Below are 16610 nucleotides of genomic sequence, written 5' to 3'. Positions count from 1 at the left end.
GAAGACTCCACATAGGCTTCTCCTTCACTACATAGAAGGCTCCTTGTGCTTGCTTTGCCAAAACTTCCTTGTTCTTAGATCTTAACTCTGATTAGATTCAATCCCTTTAAAATGAAGAAAGAGAGCTCTTATGTATGAAACCCTAGATATTAATTTCATCTTTAGGATGACCTAGGATTTGAATTTCCTACCAATCTTTTGGGGTTAAGCATTATAATATCATAAAATTATGCTCCCAAATTTTGGGGAAAATGTTAGGGACCATGTTGCACTTGCACATTGTCCAACCAACTTTTCACCAAATTATTGAGGCCATTAGATATGATGATATTAGAGTGAATCCCAAAGTTACAAATGATTTCGAGATGTTTTGATATACGAAATCAAGCCTTAAAGGTCAAAATAAGACATAATTAGGGTTAATGGTTTAATGACTTATTGGAGGAAAAAATAAAAAGGGGCACACTTAGGGTAAAGGGCCCAATTTTATGATGTGGGGAGTGATGAAATATGAATTTAGCTTTAATTTAATTAATTAATTAAATACTTAAAGGGAAATTATAATGCATGATGCAAACACACTAAGGTGGGTGCTAAACCAAGAGTGGAATTATACCACCCTAACAAGGGTGTACAATTTACGATGTTGCAAGCACTACCTTATCCTAAGTCTGATCCTAATGCTCAAGTTGAATCGCTCACTAAAAATTGTATGGAACTTGGAACCTTGAGAAAGTATGTATCAGATGACCTCATTTTTCACATTGAGAAATGTACTACAGTTAAAGAGGCTTGGGATATTTATGCCAAATTGTATGGTCAAGTTAATGAGATTAGGGGCTACAAGCTTGATGGTGAACTCACAAAATTGGATCTCAAGGATTTTGATACAATCCAAGATTATGTTACTGAAGCAGATGAGCTAAGAGCAAAGCTTAAGGATTGTGGTGTTGACAAAAAGGATGGTCAATTGGTTTACAAATTGTTGGAAAAGCTTCCATTAGAGTAAGTAGCCCTTGTTTCTATCTTTCACACCCATCCGTTGGCTCAAAGGTGCCTCCTACACTCCACCATCAATTGATGCATTCACAAAGATGTTGACAATTGAGCAATCTAAGTTGACCAAGATGATGATTCTCAAATCTTCAATGTCACAAGCTTTGGTGGCTAATAAAGGGAATCAAAGCAATCAAGAAAAAGGCAAGAACAAAAAGAAACCTAAGCCAAAGCCACAACAAGATGGAGCACAATCATCCTCTCCACAACAGGGTGATTCTACATCCTCGCCTAAGAGGAAATAATATAAGGACAATCTTTTTTGTGCATATTGCAAGAATTCGGGACATGATGAACAACATTGTTACAAGAAGGATATTGATGAATTGAAATATCTTCTGGAGAAGAATAAAATCAGATTGTCTTCTAGAGTTTCTATTTTGACTTCTTCTTCCAAAGAAAAGGATAAAGGGAAGGATCTATGTTCTCTTCATTTCAATCTTGGACCATGCCATAGATATTGATGGGAAATAATACATAGATGGATGTGATTGGGAAAGGATCTATTTCCATTGGGGATAACTCCTTTAGTGATGTGTTGTGTGTACCCCATTTAACAAACAATCTTCTTTCCATCTATCAAATCACTCGTGGGGCAACAAGGAAAATAGTGGAATTCACACCTGATTCGGTTATCATTAAAGACTTGGAAACTAGAACTATAATTGAACCTGGGGTGGTTGATCCTACAGCTTGGTTTTAATACTTTTCACATTTTGGTCCTATTGATGAGGTTGATTCTTCACATAATGATCACACTTTTTGTGATGGTTCAGATATTAAGAACTTTGGGTACTTGAACTTGGGCATTCTCACATGTGACCCTGTTCTTGAGCCTTGCATTTCATCTCCTCCTATTGATATCACATCACCTCTTGCACTTGATGATGCATATATAGTAATAGTTTTTCCTTCTTTTGATTTAGTGCAGCAGGATATTCCTTGTCTTCAATCTTTAGTTTATTGGGATGACTACTTGTGAGAAATTGCAAGTTTGTTTGTGGAGTCCTACATTGCAGATTTGGGAGACATCATTGATGATATTCATCTTCTCTTTTATGAAGATGATCCTTCTTTGATTGTTGGGAGGGAACACTTTGACCCTCTTGTTCATTCTATACATGATCATTCTTTCAAGGTTGACATGATTGTGGATTCTTATATACAACACTTGGAGGAGGTCTCTTTATCCTTAGAGGATACATGTGAGTCTTTATATGATGTTCTACATTCATCTCCACTAGATCTTGGAGTTCCTTTTTAAGCAACGTGGACTAGTACACCTGATTTGGATGGGGCAACTTTCAACATCAACATGGAGACTCTTGAGCATATTTCAAAGACTCCACACATCTTGAGTTTTTTTCCTACATCTTCCCTTCATGATTGGGGAGACTTCATGGATTCACCTTTGGTTTTGTTTCTTTCTAAGGGGAGGAAGATTGTTAAATGATCATGGAGCAATTTATTCATTTAGTTTTGAGCTTCTACCATTGGTGCAAATTCTACATTAAGGGGGGGCTACTTGGTCTCTCTTCTTCTCTCCTATCGGGGGGACTTTTTCCTCATATGTGGTTTTGTCCTTCTCATAGTTCTTTGAGAGATCTTTTGTATAGTTTTGATCTCTCTTTTGGGGGAGTTTTTTCCCATTGGGTTTTTCTCTCTTTCTCCATTTGTGAGAGATTGCATTGGTTTGTGTGCATTTGCATTTGTACATGGGTACCTAACATGGCCTAGTAGTTGAGGCCTGTCTTGCATTGTTGACTTAAGTCTACATTCTTCTAAGTTGCACTTAAGGGGGGTGTTGGTGTAAATTATGTCTCATAATTACACTTTACTTAAGTTGACTTAGGGTAATTCATTTCGTAGTAGTTTGGATATGAGACACTTAGAAAAGTGTGCACATAGGGATGATGTATGTAGGAGAAATTCAACCTTTTGTGGTCTCATCTTGTTGTTACATTCCACCTTTAGTACCTTCGGTGGGTGCAGATCCACCTCTTATGGAATATTATATTATTTCACCTACCTACCCTTGTATCTCATTGAGCCACATGTCATGCTTGTGTGCTTACATATCCATATGGCCTTGCCTTTACAAGAAGACTCATATACATTGTATATAATTTTAATGATCCGGTTGATCAGTATTTTTCATATTGATTAGAATACAGTTTTTTCTTATCAAATCTATTTGTCTCTCTTTTGTGCTATTCAATGTGCTCTTTATCTTGGCTATTTTCAAAAAATTCTTGCATGGTATCAGAGCCATTAGGGCTTCACTGAGTAGTTTATTTAGAGAGATTTTGGAGCATTCAATTTTTGGATTTGGGGAGTTGCACATTTTGGGGGCATCCTATGGTGATTTTGACCTCACGATTGAATCTAGGATGTTGTTTCTATGAACTTTGAGTATACATTTGCCTATATTTAGTAAAAATCGGTTTTGGGCCCTTGAGGAAATATTTTCCCCTATTTGGATACTGGCAGTGCAGCACGAAGATGTGGTTGTTACGCTTTTCGCTCAAACTCTTACTGAGGGAGCAGCAGATTGGTTCAGTCATCTACATGCAAGATCTGTATTTAATTGGCCAACAATGAAAACTACTTTCGAGAAATGGTTCAAGAGCACTGATGATGAGCACTCACTTTTGGCTCAACTCACACAAATGAAGAAAGAGATTCATGAGCCAATGAGAGATTATGTGGCTAGGTATAATAAAATTATTCATAAAATTCCCCTTGCTAAAAGACCAACTGCTGATAACCAACAATTTTTCTTTATCAACTCTATGCCTCCTGATGTTGGTTTCCATCTCAGAAGAAATAGGCTAGTTGATCTTGATACTGCATAGAACCAAGCTATAGAGCTTGAAGATGATTTAATAATAGCAAGGAAATGGAGAAAAGATGAGAAAATCCCTCAAGGTCAATCTCAAGCTTCCACTTCTTCGACTGATCCAGTTGTCAAAAGATTAGTCAATGATATGATTGCCTTGAAGAGGCAAATTCCAAAAACTAGAGGTTCTTACCCACAGCCCTATCAAGATATAAGTAGGAAACAACCAAACCAGCACAATTATGGGTGAACTTTTTAACTCCCTACTGCCCCGCAAAGATTGAAAATAGAAGGTCCTCCTGATAAAGGTGCTATGTTCTCTTTTCACCTTACTTCAGATCATGATGGGAATTCTTGTCCTGACATGATAAGGCATGTCCAAATGGGAAGCACAAAGGATGAACTCGGGGAGTTCACTGAAGTAGAGAAGATTCAAAACGTACCTGGCGACTCTGGATCATTTTACCTTGAATACAAATCAGATTCAGAAAGAGGTGGTAATATTTTGGTAACTCTTGAAGACCCTGCATGTGCAATCCTTGCAAGAAATCAATGAACCTCCCAACTTGCTCCTATTGCAAACTCTCTCGGAACTAATTTCAAGGGTAAGGGTCCCACAAGTAATGATTCTTCCTTTCATGCAAAAACTCCCGAAGTTAAGATTTTGCAAAGAAATACTGAAAGTAAAAACAATTCTTCTCCCTCTCCCTCTTTTGACATAATTGAATTTTGCAAATCCTCAACTGTTCAAATTTCCACTGCTGAATATTTGAAACTGAACCTGGGGGAATTAGGCAAGTTGATCAAATATGTAAAAGGAGATCCTACCTCAAAGTCCTCAGTGCATAACTGTATGGTTGATAATGGTTTCTTTGTTGCTGAAAAGCCTACAATTGCTTCTAGCCCTCCCACTGATTCAATTAATCCTTGTGCCTCTCACAGTGCCAAAGATAAGCTTGACACTGAAGTTCTGAAACCTGAACCTTTTTATATCTCTCTCCTCTTGAATTGTCAGAATCTTAGTAACTGTAATATAGATTTAGGGGTGTCAGATAACATAATACCATCATCTCTTGCCAGAGCTTTAGGTTTAACACTTACCAAGACATTTGGGAGATGTTACTCGATGGATGGGAAGTAGGTCCTTCTCATTGGGCAAGTAAAGGATGCTCAAGAAGTACTCGCAGCGTGTCCTGATAAAAGGGTAAAGCTAAACATTTTTTTGTCAGCATTCCTGCAAGTTATGGGATGCTTTTAAGTAGGAATTTCTGTAGAGATCTGGGGGGTGAGATCAAGATGGACTGGTCAGAGGCTATCATTCCACTAGGAAAACAAAAGATCAAACTTGAACTTGAACTGAAAATTAAATATATAGTTTTTCTTTCTAATAATTCCAAAGCCCAGATTCTATTCCAAGAATGTGAATTTGGAAATTATCTCAATCTTGCACTTGATAAAAAAGAGTTAGAAGAAGTAGTTGATGAACAAGATGAACTGTGGCAAATGGAATTCGATGGAAGTTGTGCCAACTCTGGTTCAAGAGTAGGGGTAGTTCTACTTTCACCTAATCGTAATGTTTTTCTTTTTTCTTTTAAATTGGATTTCAAGAATACAAATAACACTGCAAAATATGAGGCATTACTTTTAGGGTTAAATGAAGCCAAATGTAAGGGCATAAAATTGCTTAAGGTGAAAGGTGATGCTAAGTTGATTCTTTACTCTGTTAAAAATGATAGACTAAAACATTATAGAAACAAAGTTTGGGATGAGATAGAGTTTTTTGATGCTTTCTCGATTGAAGCTATACCAAGAGAGCAGAACACTAGGGTGGATTCATTGGCTATTTTAGCTTATCTCTTGTTACTACACCCAGGCTTTAAGAATGATTCTTATAGAATTGAAATGATTTACAAACCTAGTGTTCCTAACAATGTGTATCATTGGCAAGTATTTGATACAAATGCTCAGATTAAAGATTTTTTGGAGTGTGCCTATTCCTTTGTCCAATCATATTTTGAGGGTTCTGAGGATATTTGTCAAGAATTTTATCCAGATCCTGGTATTAATTCTGATAAGAATTTCATTCAGCTTAAGGGGAACAAAATCCTAAAAGGTTTGGTGACTCTAGAGAGGTTTTTCACCCGTAATGATGTGTTCACCGGCAAGAAAATTCTTGATGATGACAGTAAGGTGGGTTGTGAAAAGATCAATCTTTGTGATGAAGCTAATCCTAGAATGGTAACAATCGGCAAATGTTGTTCTTCTAAGGAGAAGCGAATGCTCATTGAGTTATTGAAAGAATACATTGACGTGTTTGCTTGGTGTTATGATGATTTGAAGGAATTTAGCAATGGTCAATTTCAACATCAAATTTTGTTGAAGCCTGGTGTTTCTCCTTTTATACAAAAACTGAGAAATTTCAATCCCATGATGGCAGAAGCAATTTTCAAAGAGGTAGATAAAATGCTAAAAGACAAAATTATATACCCAATCCATCACTCCACATGGGTAGCCAATATAGTACTTGTAAGGAATAAAAATGGGGAAATCCAGATTAATGTAGATTTTTGCAATCTAGACCAGGCAAGTCTTAAGGATAATTATGCTTTACCCAATATGGACCATATTTTGCAGACAGTAGCTGGATCAGAAATGATGTCAATGTTAGATGGCTTTTATGGCTATAATCAAATTAGTATTGCAGAAAATGAACAGCATAAGACGGCATTTATCACCCCTTGGGGAACGTTTGCATGTAATCGTATGCCTTTTGGTTTGATTAATGTTGGAGAAACTTTTCAAAGAGCCATGGATTCTTCTTTTAGGGATTTCCGTGACAGGATTATTGTAATTTACCTAGATGACTTGACCATGTTCTCTAAAGAAATGAAGAATCATCTCAAAGATCTGAGGACAGTTCTACAATGTTGTCGAGAACATGGTATCTCCTTGAATCCAAAAAAATCAGTGTTATGTGTAACTGAAGGCAAACTATTGGGGCACATTGTTTTGAAGGAAGGCACCAAGATTGATCTTGAAAGAGTCAATGCAATCCAACACCTCAGCCTGCCTTCAAATCAGACTCGAGTAAGGTCATTTTTCGATTAGGTAAATTTCCTAAGAAGGTTTGTACCAGAATTTGTAGAAACTACTAAGCATATCGTCCGCTTGTTGAGTGAGAGGTACCCTTTTAAATGGACTGATGAAGCCAAAGAAGCTTTTGAAAAGATTAAAAGTTCAGTTTCTAGTGCACCAACCCTTATCAACCCAAATTTTAAAAAGGATTTTATCATATACTGTTATGCCTCAGAACATACAATGTCGGGAATATTATTACAGGTAGATGAATCTGGGACTGAAGTACCCATAGCATTCATGAGTATCCCTCTTAAGAAACATGAGCTTAAGTATTCACTCTCAGAAAAACAAGCCTTTGTCATGGTTAAAGTTGTAAAACAATTCAAATATTATATTCTGCATTCTCACTCTGTGGTGTTTGTTCTGGATTCTATAGTGAAAAGTATTTTGACTCAGTAGGAAGTTGGGCTCAATAAAAAGCAACATGGGTAACCAAAATTTAGAAATATGATCTGGATATTCATCCTACAAAGATGGTTAAAGGACAAGGTTTATGCCAATTGATAGCAGAGAATAAGGTGGAAACAGATGGAGGGCTACCTTTGACTCTATTTATTGGGTTGCAAGATACATGGTTTTCTGACGTAGCTTATTACTTGACCTATGGTAGTTGCCCAAGTCATTTGTCAACTAAAGAACAAAGGAATATCAAATTAAAAGTAGCTAAGTATGTTATCTAGCAAGATGTTTTGAATAAAAAAGGCTTGGATGGTACCTATTTGAGATGTGTAAATAAGCCACAACAGCGAAAGCTTCTAGAAGTTTATCATGATGAAGCCTGCGGTGGACATTTCTCATCCTCAGTAACCACTTTTAAGATTTTAAGAAACTATTTTTTTTGGCTTGGTATGTTCCGTGATGCATATACCTATGTTAAGGGATGTGAAAAATGTCAACTCTTTTCTGGAAAACCACAATTGGCGGCTCTACCTTTAAAACTTGTGGTAGTGGATGAACCTTTCAAACAATGGGGTATTGATTTTGTAGGCCCAATAAATCCTCATTCCAGTGTTGGCCATATGTATATTCTGACAACAATAGATTATTTTACTAAGTGGGTGGAGGCTATCCACACTAAGAAGGCAAACTCAGAGGTAGTATGTAATTTTCTCAAAGATTGCATTTTAGTCCGTTTTGGGGTTCCTCAGAAGATTGTCACTAATAATGCATCATATTTCTCTTCTGAGGAATTGACCATGTTCTGTTATGAACATCAAATTACTCTTTCACACTCCTCTGATTACTTCCTACAAGGTAATGGGTTGGCAGAATCAAGCAACAAGAACCTGGTAGCAATCATGAAGAAGTTAGTTGATGATAATACCTGGAACTGGCATAAAAATTTATATGAAGCCTTATGGGCAGATAGAATTACCCCTAAAAGAGCAATTGGAATGGCACCTTATGAACTGGTGTATGGAATTAGTGCAAAGGTTTCTTTACCTCTGGAATTGGCAGCAGTGAAGCTTCAAACTATAATTGGGGATCGCTTCTCCCAAAATGCTCTAGAAAAGAGAGTCATGTATTTGACAAAGTTGGAAGAGGAAAGGGAGATGATAGTGGATAGAATTACTGAACATCAAAACAAGGTGAAAAAAATCTTCGATATGAAGGCTCGACCAAGGGGGTTCGTCAAAGGGGATGAAGTACTTTTGTGGGACAAGAGAAGAGAACCAAAGGGTGCCCATGGAAAATTTGATTCATTGTGGAGAGGTTCATTCAAGATCCATGAAGTGGTGGGACCAAATGCATTTAGACTGAATTATCCTAATGGAACAGTTATGCCCTATACCTATAATGGGCAACACCTGAAGCTCTATAAACTTTGAAATCTATGATCGATAGTTCCTGTACATAGTAGATTATTTGTTTGTTTTTGTCTTTTTGGTGTGTGTCCTTTCATCCTTTTTCTATTTTGTTGTGCGAAACCAGAGATTTAGAGTTCTTTGCACTTTTCACAAAATGCAATCCCTAGTCAGAGCTAATGTTACCTTGTCATTCATCCCTCATAACAAGAGTGAGTCACCTTGCAAAATTTTTAGTTGAGTCCTTTTCTCCCTCTTTTTTTTCTGAAATCTTGTTAAAAGTTCATTGGTTCAATCCCTAATCCTCCTGTAAATCATTTCTAAATCCTTAGCATTACACTTCAGTGGTCTGTTTGAACCTCATGAACCCCTTGAACCATCATGAAAAGACTTCATAGTGTTCATTTAGGTACTGTAGGTTCTAAGTTGTGTCTAAGATACTTTCAGGCTAACGTTCACATTAATTTTTTTGTAGCAACCCTATTTCACGGTCGTGGATGATGTTTCATATACTCTTTCTCCAGACTGTGAACCATTTGAACCTAGTTCAAATAGTTCAGTGATGTTCAAAATGTTCGATGAAGTTCAAAGGACCAATGGCAATCAACAAAGTTAATCTTTTCCAAAGGAAAATCTCCTTGGCGTAGCATATGCTTTGAACTACCTGAACCCTCATGAAGTCAGTTCAAATGGTTCATGAATGTTCAAATCAGGTGGGTCCCATAGGAAAGACTAAATGATGTGATGGTGCATTTATTGCTAAGTCTGATGAAGATCTGGCTATATCTCGGGTGACGTCAACCAACCAATTTTTGAAGGCAAGTAATCATGTTTTAGAATTGGCAGTTATGTCAATGAGCGCTACCGTGCATTCAATACACACGCGTGATGTCAAATCCCAATACTCGACTCATTTGAGTTGATAGCCAAAATTAATGCACTAAACAAGCTTTTGGCACTTCATTTGTTATAAGGTATGAAGTGATTTATTTTTTAAACATGTTCTTCATTGTTGCGGAGTGTCTGGTCGAAGGTTTGTCTGCTGGTAGTCATTCGATTGGTTTTATCCGTGAAGGTGAGTTTTGATTCCTATCTTCTTCAGTGATTTTTAGCTATTTTTCTCTCTCATAATAAAATTTCTTGGAGAGATAAGGGTTGTTGGTCCACTCTGCATCTTTTCAGAAATATTTTCAGTCTTGCTTGCACAAAACCCATTGTCAGTGACACAAACCTGAAAGGGGAGAATTTGGAAGCCTTGAAGGAAAGGATGTTTAAAGGTATTGATGGTTCTTTTGGTCTAGAAATTCTAAGTAGTGGCCTGATAGAGGTAACAGCTTTCCCACCTGCTATCCCTTGCCCAAAATTAGTTAGGGAGTGCATTGTGCGATATGACTCTATTTCTGAAACTATCAAGAGGGATAGTGGTGAAACCCTCCTCGCGATTAATAGGGAAGTCATTTCTTCTATTTTTAAATTGCCAGATTACAAGTTCTCAAATTTTTCCCCTGCCCAATCAATCACCGAGTTCAATGCAGACAAGAGTGGACACCAGAACAATATAGTAAAGCATTGGTTGATAGTTCATCAGAAAGGTGGCTCTAGGCTACCTAAACACCCCAACAAAAATCACATGCCTCCCCATATTCATGATGTTATGTTGTTGTTACACCAAGTTAGAGGTTTAGCTAAAGCCTACAACTTTGATGACTGGATTTACTATTATGTGCAACTAGTGTTGGAGGGAAAGCAGTTCCTTGACTGGGTAGAGCTTGTTGTTGACTCTATTAGAGAACAGTTGAGCATGGCAAAGAAGTTCAAACAAAATTTCTTTATGTTTTCTTATTTGATATATTGTTTGGCATGTACCAAAGAGATAATGGGAATTCCTAGGCAACCTGTTGAAGGGGATGTTTCTGTATATGATTTTTACCCCATGCTGCAAAGAGATAATGTGTTACAAGATTTCAGGAGAGTGCATAATGCTTTCTTGGGGGACCTGTGCTATGAATTGAAGAACATGAAATTAAAAAGAATGTCTGAAGATGCCCAGGACTTGGTGAAAAGATATGGTAGCTTCTTTGTTCAATTTCCTCATTTCTATTATATAAGGGTAGGTGGTTTTGAAGAAGAACCTTTCAGACTTCCTCATTTTTATTCAGATTGCTTTGTCCTTGTTGAGATTTGTAGATAGTTGTCTGCTGTAATTAAGAAAGCTCAACCCAAAGATAATTGGGAAGATCATTTCCCTTTTCAATTGGGCACTTTATCTTGTAGTTCAATGTCAGATGCATTGAGCATAGGAGCTGACTTGAAGAATTTTAATTTCAAACTGTACCAAGAAAGGAATAGCTTTGATAATAAAGGTTTTTCACGGGGCCTTGGTTTGATGGTGCACCCTCCTATCCCACACTTGGAAGACTTTTGGGAAGATTGTTGTGATGAACTTGAAGTGTTCAGGAGATAAAATATGAGAATGGTTTTGGGGCAGATAGTTTCACTGCAAGTGAAACTTGATATAAGTGGAATCAAAGAAGATAATCTAGAGCTATTTGAACCTGGGTATCTAGATCAAACTGAACCTGAAACTTCCTCTATTAATTGGGATGTGGAAGAAGAAGATGATATACAGCTCAGAACAAAAAGAGTCTTGGAGAGAACTGCAGATTGGGTTAATAAGAAAAGAGCAATGAAAACAGGCAGGATCAGTCCTGCAAGAGATAATGTGGTTTCTCTATGTTCTCCAAAAATCTTTTCTAACCCCACTTCTATGCCTATTTATGCAAGTAAAATAAAGAAGTCATCTCACACCAAGCATGAACCTAATACTACTTTGAATTGTCCTGCTCCTCAATTTACAAGGTCACGAAGTGTTGCACAGAAGAAAATGGACCTAGTCAGATACACAGAGGTGAAAGACAAGACCCTCAACCCTCAAATTTTTGAGGTCAAGGACCTTGATAGTGATATTGTCAACAACATGGATTCCCATGCAGTCATTGTAGCCATGACACCGCCACCTAAAGTACCTGGAAGAATAGCTAGTTCAAGCACAACTCCCAAATGGTTAACTACTTTAGTAAGTAAGAAACAGAGCTCAATCCCAATTCAAGACATGGTGGTCAAATACATGGAAAAAGGTCCTAAACAGAAGAAGTTCAAAATGACCACCAAGCTAGACGCTGATGAAAAGACCGGGAGATGGGTTGCTCAAATTGCTTCCTATAAACCAAAGGATGAAAGTAAAGAAATAAATGCAGAAGATTTTGAAGTCACTAAAGTAGATCTGGGAAACATGAGAAGGGACTCTGATAACCACCTTTTCAATGTGATGGCTAAGAAAATTCTCACTAGGTCAAAGAAAGACGGACAAGAGAAAAAGGAACTAAAACAGCACATCAAAGTTTTAGCCCAATTTATTGATATCCTAGGTTGTTTTGGAGCACTCCCTATATCACAAGCTTCAGAAAACTTCGATCCCACATCACTGGAGAACAAAAAACTGATGAATCAAGTTCAACGAGCTAAGAGCATCGCAGGGGCTGCAGAAAAATTGATTGAAGGGGTGATCAAGGATGGCGAAAAATATATTATAGATTCTAGGAAGCTATGTGATGAAATTCAAAACTTCATTGCGGAGATCCAAAATCAGGTTATACAATGGGAAAAGGAGAAGAATAAATGGAAAAACATATTACCCATGTTTGCCAAGATAGAAAAATATGGAGCCATTGAGTTTTTAACAGAAAACTCAATAAAATTGGTAACTGATGAGTTCTAGCTCTTTGTGTTGAAGAAAACCATAGCGTGGCGGGTAATTACATTCAAGGATGTAATCTCTGATGCCAAAGCCTTCATTTACGAGCTCTTGGAACTTCAATATAGCTTGGTCAATGATAATAAAGTGGTTAACCCAAATCATGATTGGCAACTAGGACTTTATGGGCTGAATACACAGGACGCGGTAAATACATTTAAATTGCACATGGAGAAAATTAGGGCCAAAGGAAACTTTACTTTGGAAGATATAACATAGATTGCCCGAATTGAATTCATGATGTTCATTTGGAATGATCAGTTACCTAAACATGCTGAGAAAATGGTAAAACATAGGTGGGAAAAGGAAGCTGCAAAGGCGAAAACTAAGGCCATGAAGAATCCAAGTCAATCTATGATTCAGGAGCTTACAACCGCCCATGATGCCCAGAAAAGTGGAAGAAGAGATGACACTGGAGATGAAGCATAATTTGATGCCTATGCTTTTTTTTTATTTTTAAATGCTTTTCAAAAACCTTACAATTACTTTGGGACATTTGTCCCCTAAATACTCTGTTAGTTTTATAAATGTTTTAGAGGAGGTCGGGTTTTCAGGGAGACCTCCTCTGTTCTTCAAAAAGACTACTATAAGTTAGATGAAAGAGATTTAGAAGGGGTTAGAATAGTAGACTTAGAGATTAGAAAATTTTGTTTTTCTGAAGGAAGTGATCAGTTTTTTCCATAATCTGAAATTGGAAGGAACTTATGTGTGTATCTTTATGTCTTTGTTGCATGGAATATTCATATAAAGATCATATGCATTTTGAAGTTTTAAATCTTCGAGTTTGAATCCATGGAGTAATTTTTCTTTGCAAATATTAATTCAGTCAAATTGTCTATGATTATCTTTCTGATGGTGAATGCTATTATTAATCTGTAGCTTCTTTCTGTGTTGTTTAGAAAGATATTTGGTTGAAAAGAGACTTTGTTTCTCTTGTTTATTTTTATGAAGTGCTGAAATCAATGTTATTGAACTTTGCTTTGATTACTTCTAATTTTCATTGTGAAGCATCTTGAAGAAAGTTTTTTCTGAAATATTTGCATATTACCGGCCTCTCATCTAAGAATGAAGTAGGCAGCCTTACGTGCTTTCAGGTTAAAAGCATATCAATTTTATTTAGTTAGATTATTCTCTGAATAAATAATGGAGGGAGTTGTACCTATCTAAAATTCAGAGAGAAGTGATGTATGCCACACTTACCCAACTGTCTAGTTGAACTTTTGTTTTTCAAAGAGGGTAACAGAGCTTTGAATTAATTCAATTAAAAGAAAGACAAAATCTGTTCACTAACAGGATGGTACGGTACGATCTTTTAAAAATAATAATAATAAATTATTATTTTTTTCTGCGAATTTATTTTCATATTTCAATATTATTCATAGTTTTTTTTTATCTCATTGAGCCACATGTCATGTTTGTGTGCTCACATATCCATATGTCCTTGCCTTTATAAGAAGACTCATCTACATTGTATGTAATTTTGATGATCTAGTTGATAGTATTTTGCATATTGATTAGAATAAAGTTTATTCTTATCAAATCTATTTGTCTCTCTTTTGTGTTGTTCAATGTGCTCTTGATCTTGGCTATTTTCAACAAATTCTTACAAACACCTATTACTTACTAGCAAAGGGTTAGGCCTTTCCAATTTGGAATTGGCATGGAGGACTAGTAAATCCGTGGTTGGGTGAAAAAGTGCCCGGATGATACTTTTCCTCTCTCAACATTGTAAATATCATTTAAAGTTCAAAATTAGATTTAGGTAAACTATAATCTTTGAACCTATCTACTTCCTTAAATTGTATTGTTAAATTTTCATATGCACTAGATTATATCTTCCTAGATTAGATTTACTATTTCAATCAAAAAAAAGGTTAAGGTTTCAGTTCCAATGATGCATTCTTAAAAAATGTTAGTTGTTGCAAGTTTCCAATTGTTGAAATGATGTATATTAAAGTCGCATAGTGTTTGTATGTTACTGAGTGCTCAAAGTTGGTCTATTTGGGTTATCAACAAATAGAACATTGTGATAATATCTCTTTGTGACATTCTTGTGAACAATTCACGTGTTGTGTTGTATAGGGCACATGGAAAGAAGAAGAAAGAATTAAGCTTCACACTTACCAATGGAATTTGCTTTGCAATTTTTGAATCTTATAGAACAAATCAATTTATGTATAAAACTACACTAGCAATGTATGTATGTATGTATATAGTAAAGTTTTAGAATTTTACTATATATTGGCTCGTTGCATTTTCTTGACATTTTTTAAAGCTTTCTCAACAAAGATAAAATCACAAGTATTGAGGGTATGCATCCATTCTGGAAAAAACTTAAAATTTCCCCTCTCAAAAACATCAAATGTTTATTTTAAATGTTTTGTTCAACTGCATGTTGAGGCACTCCTTCATCTTTAACATTTTCTTGATTTTTTACTCTCACAACATCAAGAGCAATCCAATATTTCAAAGAGGGTTTGGAGTTTTCGATGAGAACTTGCATTTCTACTTAGTCTCTGTATGTTAAATATGATCAAATGCACGCCTACGAGGATCATTCTCATACCTTCACTACCTAGTTGTTGAGATGTTAGTCTATCACTACGGCATATTTTCCCCATTAAATGAAAATATCTCCATATGTCTTCTATAATCCATGTTAGGTAGCATGTGTCTCATAGAATAGGATCTGTAAAACATAAAATATTGTCTTTAGCTCCATTTGAATTTTCCTCTTCAATTATATGGAATATTCCTTCTTTAAACTCTTATAGGGTGATTGATGTACTTGCATTTCCTGTTGATGTCTTTGCTTTGGATATAAGATATACTTTGAATCTCTAATGTCATTGGAATGAAATATTTAAGAACATATAAATCCAATGGTAGGTTCTCTCATCCATAAGAATTTGGGTAGACAATAAATACTTTGTAAATGTAAGCTCCATTCCTAGTGGCCTGAATTTTATGTAACCTTTATCATAATTTGCTCGATTTCCTCGTTGCATGAAATAAAACCTTCAGAGAATTTCATGCAATATGCCCTTACAAACTTCTACAAGTTTTTGAAGAGTTTCCTTTCTACCTCTGGTTGTACTACTGAAGGTTTTTGTGAGGAGACGTATCAATGAAAGCTAGCATAACCTAGAAATGTGGATGAACTTCAACCTTCATAACCTTGTGTAAAAATAATCCAATCATTTATAACTGTCAACCAATTTCTTATAGTGAATGCATTTCATTGGTGGAAAATTGGGTATTGATAACTAAAATTAGGATTTGGAAGGCAACCAATCTTTGTACAAGTGAAGAGAAGAAAGCTAGGTTTTCAATCATTCTATTGAATAGCAGGAACCTTGTAGATCCCCCCACCATGATAATTCCATCCATGTCCTTGTAGGACAATTTTGCACCTCTTAATGAATCTTCCACATGGTTTTCATTTAGTCAAGTAGATTTGAACATAACTCTTTCAGTTTAGCCCTATTTCACCATTAATGAATCCATAATTAGCAGCTATTTCACCATCTCCAAACAAGTTGCACCTTTGGTAGCCATACACAGTTTTCTATGTAATATTCATTAGTTAAGTTTTTGAACCACTTTAGTATCCTCCTTAGATAAAGCAACAATAAGAGGGGTAACATTTGACAAATCATAAGTTATATAAAGAATGGGTTTATGCTTTAGTAACTCTTTCACAACATTTTCATTTTTATTGCATAATGTCATTATTGATGGAATATAAATCAACTCGTTGCATTTGTGTCGAGCAAGTAAAAATTGTGCCATTTTTTTTAATAAAGTTGGACTAAGCGAAAACCCAAGGAAACTCCAAAATTTATACGGGATGACAATGGGAGATCGAAACTAATTTGAAGAAGTACATCAATTTTTTTCATGATAGGAATGATTTTCTTTTTTAGGCTGATTTGGGTTAAAGGGGAAGGTTGTAGCT

At 36.0% G+C, this 16610-nt stretch overlaps 1 protein-coding gene across 1 annotated transcript; it reads left to right on the top strand.

Moving 5' to 3' along the window:
- Positions 1 to 8331: 8331 nt before the first annotated feature.
- LOC131858614 (uncharacterized) lies at positions 8332 to 8862 on the top strand. Its single transcript, XM_059211911.1, has one exon. It carries the CDS (start codon positions 8332 to 8334, stop codon positions 8860 to 8862), a length of 531 nt encoding a protein of 176 aa, XP_059067894.1.
- Positions 8863 to 16610: the final 7748 nt, after the last annotated feature.

Source organism: Cryptomeria japonica, chromosome 9 (genome assembly GCF_030272615.1).
Source record: "Cryptomeria japonica chromosome 9, Sugi_1.0, whole genome shotgun sequence".
NCBI classification, from domain to species: Eukaryota; Viridiplantae; Streptophyta; class Pinopsida; order Cupressales; family Cupressaceae; genus Cryptomeria; species Cryptomeria japonica.
Note: the sequence above shows the minus strand (reverse complement) of the source record. Positions and strands in the feature narration are given on the sequence as shown.